General features: G+C 38.1%; 2 protein-coding genes across 10 annotated transcripts in view; both read left to right on the plus strand.

The window, feature by feature from the left end:
• The window catches only part of RIMOC1 (RAB7A interacting MON1-CCZ1 complex subunit 1), a 48528-nt gene extending 42189 nt beyond the window's left edge, over positions 1–6339 (plus strand). For both annotated transcript variants that reach the window (XM_078445147.2, XM_078445146.2), the window contains exon 6: positions 1372–6339. In XM_078445147.2, coding sequence (XP_078301273.1) covers positions 1372–1658 — 287 coding nt within the window. In that variant the 3' untranslated portion in view covers positions 1659–6339. The remainder of the gene's footprint in view (positions 1–1371) is intronic.
• A 4090-nt stretch (positions 6340–10429) lies between these two features.
• FBXO4 (F-box protein 4) overlaps positions 10430–14101 on the plus strand; it is a 60840-nt gene continuing 57168 nt past the window's right edge. For 3 of the 8 annotated variants that reach the window (XM_078445150.1, XM_078445153.1, XM_078445155.1), the window contains exons 1-2: positions 10433–10752; positions 11986–12221. In XM_078445150.1, the coding sequence (XP_078301276.1) occupies positions 10564–10752; positions 11986–12221 (425 nt within the window). In that variant the 5' untranslated portion in view covers positions 10433–10563. Of the gene's footprint in view, positions 10753–11985; positions 12222–14101 lie in introns of all 8 variants that reach the window. The other 5 variants (XM_060634522.2, XM_060634521.2, XM_078445157.1 and 2 more) reach the window with 4 other exon arrangements.

A 14101-nucleotide genomic window follows, 5' to 3' on the forward strand; every position in this document is an offset into this window, starting at 1 on the left:
TAGTTCTTAGTATTCTGTAAGTGTGAAAATTTTATTTTAGACTTAGGAAGGATCTTAGAGATTTTATTTTATTTTATTTTATTTATTTATTTATTTTAATTTTTTAATGTTTATTTATTTTTGAGACAGAGAGAGACAGAGCACGAGCAGGGTAGGAACAGAGAGAGAGGGAGACATAGAATCCGAAGTGGGCTCCAGGCTCTGAGCTGTCAGCACAGGGCCCGATGCAGGGCTCGAACTCATGGACTGGGAGATCATGATGTGAGCTGAAGTCAGATGCTTAACCGACTAGCCACCCAGGGGCTATTTATTTATTTATTTATTTATTTGTTTATTTTAAATTAAAAAAAAAAATTGCATCCAAATTGGTTAGCATCTGGTGCAACAATGATTTCAGGAGTAGATTCCTTAGTGCCCCTTACCCATTTAGCTTATCCCCCCCTCCCACAATCCCTCCAGTAACCCTCAGTTTGTTCTCCGTATTTATGAGTCTCTTCTGTTTTGTCCCCCTCCCTGTTTTTATATTATTTTTGTTTCCCTTCCCTTATGTTCATCTGTTTTGTCTCTTAAAGTCCTCATATGAGTGAAGTCATATGATTTTTCTTTCTCTGACTAATTTCGCTTAGCATAATACCCTTTAGTTCCATCCATGTAGTTACAAATGGCAAGATTTCATTCTTTTTGATTGCCGAGTAATACTCCATTGTATATATATACCACATCTTCTTTATCCATTCATCCATTGATGGACATTTGGGCTCTTTCCATACTTTGGCTATTGTTGATAGTGTTGCTATAATCATGGGGGTGCATGTGTCCCTTCAAAACAGCACACCTGTATCCCTTGGATAAATGCCTAGTAGTGTAATTGCTGGGTTGTAGGGTAGTTCTATTTTTAGTTTTTTGAGGAACCTCCATACTGTTTTCCATAGTGGCTGCACCAGCTTGCATTCCCATCTAATTATTTTTTAATATTTTATTAGCCAATATTAAACATAATTCTGAATAATCCTTAATATTAATTTTAAAAGTTCTACATGAATTCAAAATATTTTTGTGGCCAGATCTTAGTGATAATTTACCCAACTTTAGAACTTAAGAACACAGTGACCTAAATGATTCTTTAAAAAAAATCTCTGACAAACTATTTTTTAGGGGGTTGGAAGTGATGGACCTCTTTTATAGGTAAAATAGAGATAGAAATGCAAATTAAATGAGGATTGTATTAGTGATCATTTGGCTTTTCTAGTGTAACTGAAATGAGAAGGAAAAATGCTTAATGACATAAAAGGAATTTATTAGAGTTTTAATAACCAAGGTTTCTTTTTAAATATTTAAATTCTAATCTCTCAACCTAAATGATTTTCCCAGGAATATTTAGTGACATTCATTTGCTGGCTATGATGTACAGCGGAGAAATGTGTTACTGGGGATTGAAGCATTGTGCAGATCAACAGCCAGAAAATCATGAAGTGGATAGTGGTGTTTCCGGAGCAAGCTACACGACACAGAAAGAACCCTTGGATTTCCGAGAAGTAGGAGAAAAAATTTTGAAAAAGTATGTATCTGTGTGCGAAGGACCCCTGAAAGAACAAGAATGGAATACAGCAAATGCAAAACAAATTTTAAACTTCTTTCAGCATCATACCAACCAGTAAGTTCAGCTATTCTTTTTGAAACAGAAGAACAAAACAACCCGTGAAATGGAAAAAGTTCCAGAAAAGAAGACATATTGACACTGAGCTTAAGAATGTTACACTATGTAAAGATAACCAGCAGGGTTACCTATTTTTAAATGCCATCACCATCTTTCATTACATATTTTTAAATCTATGAAGGAACAATTCTTTAATTTCTAAGATGGCATGTAATTTTAATTCAGCTATCCTGTAACTAATACTAAGTAGTAATCCAGTTTAGCTTTTTAGAATTTTTTTATTACTTTAGGTTTCTTTTTTTAATATTGTGACATAAAATTGACCACTTTAAATATCTTCAGATTATTTTTAGGTCTATCTTGAAGCTACGCTTCAGCGATTAAAATCAAGTCACCTCATTGCTTTAGATGGATAAAAAATGGGCAAAATAGAAGATTACAGTATTTAGACTCCCATTTCCAGAATAAGATAAATAATGCAATGCCACAAGAGAATTGTTTGATTTTATTTCACCATGTATTACTAATAGAATTAAAAAATTTTATGCTATTGGGCTTTATATAACCATTTTCAAATGATTTTCCTGTTTTGTTAAAAGAAAATGGATGGCTTATCAAATGAGTAATGAAGGTGAAACCAATTTAGGTTAGTCCATCATTAGCTCATATGTGTTTAGAGCACACCTTTTTGGATGTATTGAAATTTTAATATTCTTGTCTTTAATAATAGAGATGGCCAGAGAACCTAACTTTCTATCTTGCTTACGGTATTTCTGTCTACCTCAACTCCTCTTGTCTTCTTGGGATTATCTGTCTAATACCTTGCTGATATCCTTGACTTCTGTGCCAGTGACTTCATCACATTCCAGGAGCTTACTCCCATAGCTACACCTTGAATGAAAATCACCATCTTGTGTTCTCTTTCTGAAATCTTAAATTGCAGTAACCGATAACAATTTCTATCTTTCCAGCTTTTTCACTTCCTCATTTTTGTTGATTTTTCTTTCCCTGTATTTCTATTCTTTTTTTTTTTTTAATTTATTTTTTAACGTTTATTTATTTTTGAGACAGAGAGAGACAGAGCATGAACGGGGGAGGGGCAGAGAGAGAGGGAGACACAGAATCAGAAGCAGGCTCCAGGCTCTGAGCCATCAGCCCAGAGCCAGACATGGGGCTCGAACCCACGGACCGCGAGATCGTGACCTGAGCTGAAGTCGGACGCTTAACTGACTGAGCCACCCAGGTGCCCCCCTGTATTTCTATTCTATCTCTAGCTTCTTTACAGCCTTCTCCTCTTGACTGTTCCTCTTTCTCCTAAACCATCAGCCCGTTTCAGATTTTCTTCCTTTCCTCCAGCTTCAGCTTTATAAGGGTCACCAGTTGAAGTGCTCTCCACAGCCCCTTCAAGTCCGTTGTCCTCTTGTCCTTCAGTGTAACCATTCTGCACATCTCACCATTGAATTTATCCTGTCACCCACCTTTTCTGGAATGCTGTGTCCCATGTGAAGTTCATGTAACCCTTCAAGGTGTAATCCCTATGAGTGTCTCACCTTCGACTTTAGAAGAGCCCTCAGTATAAGCCTCTTGTTTGTTCCTGCTGTGGCTCCTCTCCTTTTCTCTTGGTGGCTAATCTAAACCTCACTACTTTTTTCATGTCCTCTATCTCCTACCTTAGCATATGGCGCTTGGTCCGCTCTTACAGAAAATTCAGACTATGAGGAGTTTAATTTCTATTTCCCAGCTTTGCCGTACTCATTTTCCCCATTTTTAGAAGAAAAGAGGTCACCTGCTTCCTGTCTAAAGCTGATCTCCACCTCTCCTCATTTCCCCTGGAGCTTCTTTTTTTTTCCTGCTTGTCCCTTAGATATTGCTCTTCCCTGAAGGTCTGTTTTCTTTTTCCCCTCCCCCCCCTTTCCTTCTCTCCCTCCCTCCCAATCTCACTCTCGCTCTTTTTTTTTTTTTTTTTTTTTTTAAACTTTAAATACTCTTAGGTGATGTCATTCATAGCCCTGGCTGCTTGTGACAGCTATAATGTTAGGCTGACTTCTAGACTTGCAACTCAAATCCCAGCTTCTCCTGCTCTCTGAGCCTTCTTTCTAACTGCCTATTAAATATCTTCACTCACACAATTTTGGTAATTCAGTATGTCCAAACAACTAACCCTCATCTTTTGTTTAAAATCCTTTTTGGTTCATGTTTTTTCTTTCTTTCTTTCTTTTTTTTTTTTTTTTTTTTTTTTCTTTTTTTGGTCTTTCACAGAGCAAGGCAACAAAGAATGCCACAATCTAGTTTCTGTCTACCTCCCCAGTTTTCTCTCTGCAGTGCATCCCATGTTATCATGTTCTAGTTCAGTGTTCCTCAGCATTTACAACCCAGGCTGCTTTTTGATAAACATTCTGATAGAACATCTTGGTATAAGGAAAATCTCTCCCTATCCCTGCCCCTGTCTCCTTGCTTATCCTTACGCAACAGAGATTTTTATTTAATATAGCTTTTTTAACCAGTTTTACTACAAAAATACCTTTGTGCTTTCTAAGTATAAAAATTTAGATCATTTTTAGTATGGTTTTAGAACCACACGCCCCCTTACCCCCACCTTTTGGAGCATGATGATCAATTGCAAATACTTCAGTTCCTTTCCCATTGGGGTCCCCTCAGTACTCTGCAGATCTCATTACTTCTGCCGGGAATGCTTTGCCCTTCTTTGTGGCCAGGTGAATACTTGTGCTTTAGGACTCAGCTCCAGTGATACTGGATCCATAAGGTTTTTTCAGCCCTTTTCAGTCAAATGTTCCTTTGCTTCTGCTCCCTTAATGTTCCTTCCCATGTTATCAAACAGGTAACACTGCTTTATAGTTCTTTTCCTTATGCGTTGGTGAACTCCATATTTAAAAAATGTATCTTAATACATTGTGCTTAATGAATGGTAGACCCTTAGTAATGTTTTTTGGTTTTGTTTTGTGGGGTTTTTTGCCTTTTTTTTTTTTAAATTAATAAGAGACATGGTTCTTAAGTGCCGAACTCTGCACAAAAGGGTTGCTGCTATTGGATTCCAAACTGCCATGCCCTCTACACCAGTGGTTAATAAGGCAAATAAGAAATTAGTTCTCAGAGAAGTAAAGTATTATGTAGATTTGGAACCTGAGAAAACCATAACTTTCTCTTCAGAAATGGGAACTTCCATTTCACCTTTACGACCCTTGGGAACCACTTGGGTCTCTCACTGGCTGGTGTAGTTATGAGGGTGCTACTGGGTGCTTTTTGTACAACTTTTCCATCCCCCACATAATTGGAGAATGATCTGTAGACCATAACGCTTACAGTGCTTTTTACTAGGGTGTATTACAAAACAATGAACAACAGATTTTTGTATGTATGTGTTAAACCTAAGTAAATTTTATTTCATTTAAGTGAAGTATCTTCAAAATAACAAACACTCTACATCAGCAAGGCACTATAATTCCCTCATCAACAATTATTATGTGCCTACTACATGCCAGGTTTCATCTTAGGCATTGATGATATAGCTTTGTAAAGCATCATTTTTGGGGGTTTATATTCCAGTGGAGGAAGTTAACACATTTTAAGAAATAAATGTATCGTGTATTAAGTGGTTAGTGCTATGAAGAATAAAGCAGGGTAAAGGGCTTGTGTGACTCTGGAGAGGAGTGCTGTTTTATGTATGGTGGTTGGGAAGGCATGCCTATCTAGCATTAGCGTCTTCAAATTCTCTCCCTTTGGTTAAATGCCTTGCTGCACATTCAGTACATTCATAAAGTTTCTTTCTTATGGAAGTTCTGATACAGAATTAAGGAACGAGTCAGTCACTACGTAAGACCTTTTTCCTTCGATTACATTTAAGACGTTTTCCATTGTGGGCTTTACTAATGAGTGAGTGAGAACCTAAAGGCCTTGTTGTGTTATTACATGGGGGGTTTCTCTCCATTTTGAGTTCTCTGATTGTTACTAAAACTGTTTAAAGGATTTTTTTTTTATAATCCTTAAATTTGTGTGTTTCTTTTGCAGTGTGAATTTTTTTATGTTAAGTAGTTAAGTTTCAAAGTAAGCTTTGAAACTTAAAGGCCTATCTGCTTTGTGGCATTTATAGGGTTCCTGGCTATTATGAATTGTTTGATGCTGATTAAGTTTCAAATCATGACAAGACTTTCCCTCATACCTTTGCATACAGTAGAGTGAAGTGAGTGAGGGTTGTGGCTAAAACTCCACAATAAAATTACATTCCTATCTTTACCCTCCCACTGTGGGTTCTGTGATGTTCTTTGAAGTGGGAACTGTATCTAAACGTATTCTCAGCTTCATTTTAATGGCATTCTTAAAAACACACAACTGGATAACATGCTAGTTTTGGATGGGTTGGCACTTTTCTCTTGCCACCTACGAGGGCTCCTTTTTTGGCTCTAATAAGGATACCTTATCTGCAACAGAATCCAGGATTCTGTAGTTCTCTAGTGTCACTTCCTTGTATTATTTTTAACACAGTATGAGATAACATGTTAGGAAGTATTGTATTAAAATGCATTTACTCTATCCATAAATAAGTATGTGATATGTATTCATGCTGAAGTTCTTTATTGTTTTTTGTTCTCTTACTTGTAGTGAAGATTTCCAAGTAAAATGTTTTGGAGCATATAAATTTTTTTTAATAAAACCATATTCCCATATTTGTACCTTGGTCTTTATTTTATATCTGAGTGTTGTATCAGAATGAAAACTTTCATTGTCTCAGTTTACTTTGACATCTGAACATTATTTCTTATGGTTCTAATAAATGTCATACAGTATAGTATATTGGTTAGGAATATGGGCTCTGGAGCCAGAGATCTGAGGTTAAATATTAGCCCTGTCGTGTCCTAGCTTTGTGGCTTCACATAAATTACTTAAACTTTCTGTACCTTAATATCCTATTATTTAACAAAGGAGCACTATTAGTACCTACATCACAGGTTATTGGAGATTAAATGAATTAATGTTCGAAGTTGCTTAGTTTAATGCTTAGCACATCCTAAGAGCTCAAAAGACTAGTTTTTATTATTTTCTTTAAGTCTAGTTTTGTGTATCAGTTCATCATGCTGAAAATATACTTACCAGCCAGGATAATTGAGTGACAAACTCTTGTTCTGGCCAGTGAGCACTCACTCACTGCCTTGTCAGTTCAAGTGGTGCTGACCTTTCTAAATGGAAAGCAAGTTTCAGAGAAGAAATTACTGGCTAGATAGACATTTCAAATGTTTGTTTTAGATATGGCTAGAAGGAAACCTACAATTTTCAGAAATTTTTCAGCCCCAGTCTCACAATGTATATATATATCCCTGTATACCAACATCAACATTTACCTATCAGCTTGATTGACTTGGCTTCTAGTACCTTTAGGTCACACTGAACTGACAAGTCAGAGGCATTTAATGAAATATTAGTCATCTAATATTTCATCTATTATCCTTAATATCCTGTTTAAAAAATAGATTAAGCTGGGAAATCCACATGATTGAATGGTATGTAGCTATAAGAAGCAAAAGCAAATATTTCTGTATAATGCTATGGAGTCATCTTAAGTGAAAAACAAGGTGGAAAAGAGTATATAGTACTATTTAAGAAAGGGAATAAATATGTGTGTATAACCTTGTTTGCTTATATATATATATATATATATATATATTTTTTTTTTTTTTTTTTAATTTAAAAATTTAAAAAAAAAAAAAAAAGGTACTTCTGGTGGGAGGTATGGAGAGAGGTACCAGATGGAGGGGACCAGGATGGAAGCTAGACTTCTGAATATACCTTAAGTTTTGTACATTTGACTTTGGAGCATGTACTACATTTTTACAAAGCAAGATTACATCAAAATTAAAAGCAACTCCTAAAATTCCAAAGCAAAATACAACAAATGAGCTGTATTGTGCTTCAAGTTGGTGGCTTAACTACACAGGAATATTTCAATTATTTTTAAAGAACAATAATTTGCATTCCCCTAGTGGATATCCCCAAGGGCTGTGAAGAAATCAAACTCCTCAGTAATTATAGTATTAATAACTGCTGATATCATTAGAAATGTGGATTTTCAGTGTAAGGGAAAAGAGACTAAATTGGAATCAAAGAAGGTAAGTAAAAATTCTGTAATTCTGAAGTTGAATAGAAATTAACAGCATGAACTCTTATTTTCTCTACATAAAGACCACCAAATAATGTCCAAATACCATTTCCCATTAAAATAAACCAGGGCTCTGGGTCACCTGGGTGGCTCTGTTGGTTAAGCATCTGACTTTTGTTTTCAGCTCAGGTAATGATCTCACAGTTTGTGAGTTTGAGCCCCTTGGGATTCAATCTCTCTCTCTCTCTCTCTCTCTCTCTCTCTCTCTCTCTCTCTGCCTCCCCCCCAACCCCATATATAACTAAACTTAAAAAAAAAAAAAAAAAAAAAAAAGAACCACAGCTCCCTGGAGATAACGGCTGAGTCGTTATCATGGGCGGGACAATCAAATAGTTGATGAGGGACAACTTTTATTTAATCATCTAATCAAAGAGATCATAAAATTAGAATAGTAATACTTTAAAACTTGTAAACAATAATCATTGATAACTCCTAAATCCTTGAGATGAAAAGCTTATGAGGAACTTGATAATAAATGGATCAGAATTTGGAAACCATTGATCAGTTTGAACATTAGAAAATGAGAATGACAATTTGAGTACACAATACCACTTAGAAATATTTTACAAAACCTATCTAAATTTGATCATGCCTTCCAAGAAAGTCCAGAATGTGATCCTGAAGTCCAGAAAGACCAACCTAGTTTCTTTAACAGTTGCCAGGAAAAATAAAGGAGAGGGAACCTATAGAATGAACAGGTTTTAGGAATATGTCTACCAAATGTAACATGTGGATCTTGTTTGGGTCATGATTTTAAAAAGCCAATTGCAAAATATAAATTAAGTATATATATTTGAGGCAGGTGAGGAAGTTAAGCCCTGCCCAAGTATTTGGTGATTTTAAAGAAAGTTAGGTGATAATGGTACAGTGATGATGGTACAATGTTTCTTAAAAGTTACCTTAATTTTTAGAGACATATACTGAGATATTTAGGGATGAAATGATATATCTGGGATTTGCTTAAGAATAATCTCGATTTGGGGATGTGTGCGTTGGGTGGAGACGGTGATGGAGCAAGATAAACTGGTAACTTGAATCAGCTAGTGGACACATGGGATTACATTATTAACTCTAATAATTTTCACAATTAAAAAATTATAACCCATGGGGTGCCTGCGTGGCTCAGTCAGTTGAGTGTCCGGCTTCAGCTCAGGTTATGATCTCACTGTTACTGGGTTGGAGCCCCGCGTTGGCCTCTGTGCTGACAGCTCAGAGCCTGGGACCTGCTTTGGATTCTGTCTCCCTCTCTCTCTGGTCCTCCCCGACTCACGCTCTGTCCTAGAGCCTTAAAATTATGTATTTATTACTTTAGATTGAAATAATCCTTTAAGGAACCGAGATCTAGCTTTTAAGCAAAGTATTTTTTGGATTAGATTGAAGTAATCTATTTGAAAATGAATGACACAGTAGTATTTGTGTCCTTATCAATAGAGACCATAGTCAGTTCAATATAATAGGTTACCCTTGTTGAAAAGAAAACCACAGGCCCCAGATGGAATCTCTTATTTTAAGGGCCCCACTTCAGCAAACCAAAACCATAATACCTAACCTACCTGCAGTTTCAGCCACCTGAGGAATGTAACCTTTAACCAGTCAACAAGGAATCCCTGGTCAGGACTAGGAAATTTACTGATAGACCTCTTCCATTCCCCTTAGGAGAGTGACCTTGTCTACAACAGTGTACTTTTTGCCAATAATTTCCTTTTTTTCCATTTTTTTTTTTTTTTTTTTTGCCTTTAATAGTTTTTGTTTATTCTCTACACCCAAGATCGAGAGTCTCATGCACCACTGACTCAGCCAGCCGGGCACCACCACCGCCCCACTTCTGCCTTTTAAAAACCTTCCTTTTCCTGCAGCTCAAGAGAGCTCCTTTCTTTTTGCTAGATGGGATGCTTTCGTATTCATGAATTGGGCAATAAAGACAATTTGATCTTTTAAATCACTCAGTTAAATTTTTGTTATTACCTTGTAATGTGGCCTATGGCATAGTTTCTTAAAGCCCTTTCAAAGTGAGGCTGGACAAGGTGAGTAAAATGGATAACTGTTTTGACAGATAAAAAAACAACAACACTAGCAGGATTTCAACAGTACTGTATCTGGCTTCTCTTATTCTGGCCCTATGTTGCTGCCCTTTTGTGAGATGCCTACCTTCAGGAATTTTTTAATGTACCTATATTTTTAAGTAGAGAATACAGACTCCTCACTTTGGCATAAGGTCTTTCATGATGAGTCCCCTGGCCACCTCTCTACTCTCATTTCTGCCAATCCCCAAGAACACAAACAGTAAATCGGAGACTGAAAAACAATTAGAAAAAACCTCCACGCCTGGCACGGCAGTGCTGAGAAGGAAGCAACTGGTTATTATGCCTAAGACAGCGGAGGAGGGCAATCTATTGAATAAATAGGGATCACCTAGGCCCAGATGAAGTGTAAACGGGTCCCAGACAGAACGTCTTTGGGTGAAGTAACCAAGTTACAAAGGGCCAAGAGATTTCATGGGACCGAGTGAGGTTAGCAAGGCTGAGGTCTGAAGTGAATGGGGCAGTGAGCGGTGCTTCGGGTTCCACTCGAGACGGCACCTGACTGGGCCACATCTCGATTCCCTTCCGGGTGCGGAGGCTGCCCGCGGGGAGACGTGGCAGGGGCGAGACGGGAGGTGCGGGGCGGGTGGCCAGCCGCCCGGAGGAGGACGCGCAGCGCGTGACCCTGCGGCGCGTCACGTGCGGCGTCGGCGGCCATGGCGGGAAGCGAGCCCCGCAGCGGAGGCAGCGCCCCGCCGCCGCACCACAGCGACTGGAGCCGGCTGGAGGCCGCCATCCTCAGCGGCTGGAGGAACTTCTGGCAGTCGGTGGGCAAGGAGAGGGCAGCGCCGAGGGCCTCCCAAGAGGAGGCGGACGAGGAGGCCAGTACCCTGACGCGGCTGCCGGTGAGTGGCGGCCACCGGACGCGGAGGACCGCGGGGCCGGGCCGGGAGGGGCGCCCCGCTCGGGCGGCCTTGGGAGCCTCGCCGCGCCCGGGCCTGGCTCTGTCCCGTCCTGCAGCCATTCCGGGCCGTGTCGTCACCTGGGAATAACGGTAGAGCAGAGACGCCGAGGCGTTGACCTTTGGTCCTCCGCCGCGGGACCGATGGTCGCGGCGGAACTCACCGCAGAGGGGGCGCCCCGCTAACCGGCCGGGTCATCCTCAGGTCTTCAACCCGGCAAAGCGAGTTTTGATACTGGAACGCCCTGACGTCATTCAGGAAAAGAGGAGACCACGCCAGACTTTGTGGGTAGCCTGGGGAAGCCTTCAGCGACTGTGTTCTCAGCGGCTCTCACCTCAGGTTCAGGGTCCAGAACCCCTGGGGGACCCCCCCCCCCCCCGGAAACACTCGGCTATGACGCTGTGGTTCTTCTCCCACCGCGTGTTTCAAGCACCGACCCTCACACTTCATTGAGAAGAAGTTACAGGCGCCTCGAGGGGCGACAGGCCACAAGAATTATACACCTCATTTATTGTTAAACTCTTCAGGCAGATGGGAAAATGGAGAGACGAAAAATTTTCTTCGAAATTATTAAACTCTGTATCTCGGCTGAACTCTTGACACCTGCCTGTGACATCTATCAGAAATTGAAAACTGCAGGCTTAGAATGCCTCCAAGGGTCTCCCTTTTATAGGGGTTCTTGGAAATAATAGATTTTATGGAGGCACTCAGATGACAGATTTATTCTTTGATTTGCTCTAATGACAAGATAAGAAGTTTGTCAGCTTCATAAAGATTTTATGTTGAAGGCTAGATTATTTCCTTAAGTAGTTTGTTCAAGTGAACGGTGTGGCAAAATATCCGTGAGAAATTAAGAATCTGGTTATTTTGCTTGAAAAATGAATGTTTCGGTGTGTCAAAAATTAAGTGTTCAGTTACGTTTCTCTTTTGGTGGCAGGAAATTAACTTCCAAATAGTAGATTTCATTAAGAATACTGACACACCGATCTTTGGTTATCTAGTATAATTCTTTACAAGTTTTGTAATTTATCATGATATAATCATTAAAAAGACAAACTCTTTGGTTGACCTTTGGTTTCCTAGTATAATAAAATAAATTTTATAATTTATTATCAGAAAACAATTTTCCAAGATACGTTTTTCATGCCTTTTACCTGTTTGCTGTTTCCATTTCAGATTGACGTACAGCTATATATTTTGTCATTTCTTTCACCTCATGATCTGTGTCAGTTGGGAAGTACAAGCCATTATTGGAATGAAACTGTACGAGATCCAATTCTGTGGAGATATTTTCTGCTGCGGGATCTTCCTTCTTGGTCTTCCGTTGACTGGAAGTCTCTTCCAGATCTAGAAATCTTAAAAAAGCCTATATCTGAGGTCACTGATGGTGCATTTTTTGACTACATGGCAGTGTGAGTATCTAGTTTTATGAATTAAAAAGAAGATATTATATTTGACTATATTACGAGTCAATAGTGTAAATTAGTCTTGGCTCTGCCACTAATTTGTTTCATGGAATTTGGGTCTAAGTGTCTTTTTTAAAAATTGAGGATTAAGTTAAATGACTTCCTTCATAGGACCCTTTCGTTTTTCACATGTTGTTATTTGCCTGTGGTGCCTGACTCTAGACTGTTTCAATAATTGTAGATAGTTCATATGCCAAGAAGTAAAACACTTGTTAAAATTTTCATTATCTATAGAATACTTGTTATTTTGTTAAATGATAAATACTTTTCTGTGTCCAGAGAAAGAATGATTAGGAATTAGAGACCAGTTCTTTAGCAGGAAAGAACAACATTCTCAAGATTCTGGGAAGTAAGATTTTGTTATCCAAAAGCACTGACACTTTTAAATATCGTGTAGCTGAGAGAATTAATGTTCTTGAACAATTGTAATGCATTGGATTCTATGAGGGGTGCTCTTTGTATGTTTACTTAACATGATTTTCACGCAATAAAGAAGGTATTATCCTTGTGTTACAGATGTGGAATTGAGGTTCAAAATGGTTATGGATTTGCCTAAGGTCATATAGCTTATAAGAGACTGTTCTGGTTGGAATCCTATCATGCTGCATTAAGCATATAATGTCATTGGGTCTGGATATAACCTCCTTTATTGAGGGCCCCACATTTAAGGCATGGTAAATAAAATTAAAAGATATTTGTGTTTTAGGTAAAGATTTTAGTAGCTATAGTATTTTTTTCATATTTTATTTAAGGTATTCATATCTTTCCTTATTCTAATGCAGATGCTAAGTCTTGTGAAGCTACTTGATTAAAATGTATGTGTTATGTTATATATAATTTCAATAAGTGCTACTGTACTCTCACTTGATAGTTGTTATTTCTACGTTGTCCCACAACAAGTATATAATGCTGTGGAACCAAATTTTCCCCAGGAATAGTAATAGTCATAGTAACTACCATTCATGATCATATAAAGTGTTTTTTTTTTTATTGAAGTATAATTAACATACAGTGTTATGTTAGTTTCAGGTGTATAATATAATGATTCAACAATTCTATGCACTTTTCAGGGCTCATCTTGATATGTGTACTCTTAACACCTTTTATATCACTCATCTCCCTACCAACCTCTCATCTGTCAACTACCAGTTTGTTCTCCGTATTTAAAAGTCTGTTTTTGTTTTTTTTTTGGTCTCTTTTGTTTTGTTCATTTGTTTTGTTTCTTAAATCTATAAATTAATTTCTGATCCATACAACCCTGGGTTAATTGTTATTGCTTAAATAATGCAGATGAAAAAAACTTAAGTTTAGACTGTAAGTGGCTTATATAAATAAAGTGGTAAGGTTTGGCTAGATCTACCTAGCCTCAAAGTAGATTTTTTTTTTTTCCTTCTTGAATTACAAGGTTCCTAAATAAAGATCATTATCTTGTTAGGTTAGTGACTGTCTCAACCAGCTTGATTTAGTTAAAGGGATTTAGGTTTTATTTTTATTTGGGTACTACGTTTTAATTTTTGCTAACATGTAGACTTGCTAATTTAGAAATTTATAGCTATTGAAAGAAACAGTTGTTTTTTTCACATGATTCTTAGTTGGCTAGGTTATCCGTAAGGAACATTTGAGCTTCTGTGTATATGTAACACTTTTTAAACTGTTCCATTAGAGGCTGTTAATAAGAGTACTTAAGAAATTTGATTAGGGGTACCTGGGTGGCTCAGTTGGTTAAGTGTCTGACTTCGGCTCAAGTTACGATCTTAAGGTTCATGGGTTCGAGCCCCACGTTGGGCTCTGTGCTGACAGCTCAGAGCCTGGAGCCTGCTTTGGAT

This window comes from Panthera onca, chromosome A1, assembly GCF_046562875.1.
Source record: "Panthera onca isolate mPanOnc1 chromosome A1, mPanOnc1 haplotype 2, whole genome shotgun sequence".
NCBI lineage: Eukaryota > Metazoa > Chordata > Mammalia > Carnivora > Felidae > Panthera > Panthera onca.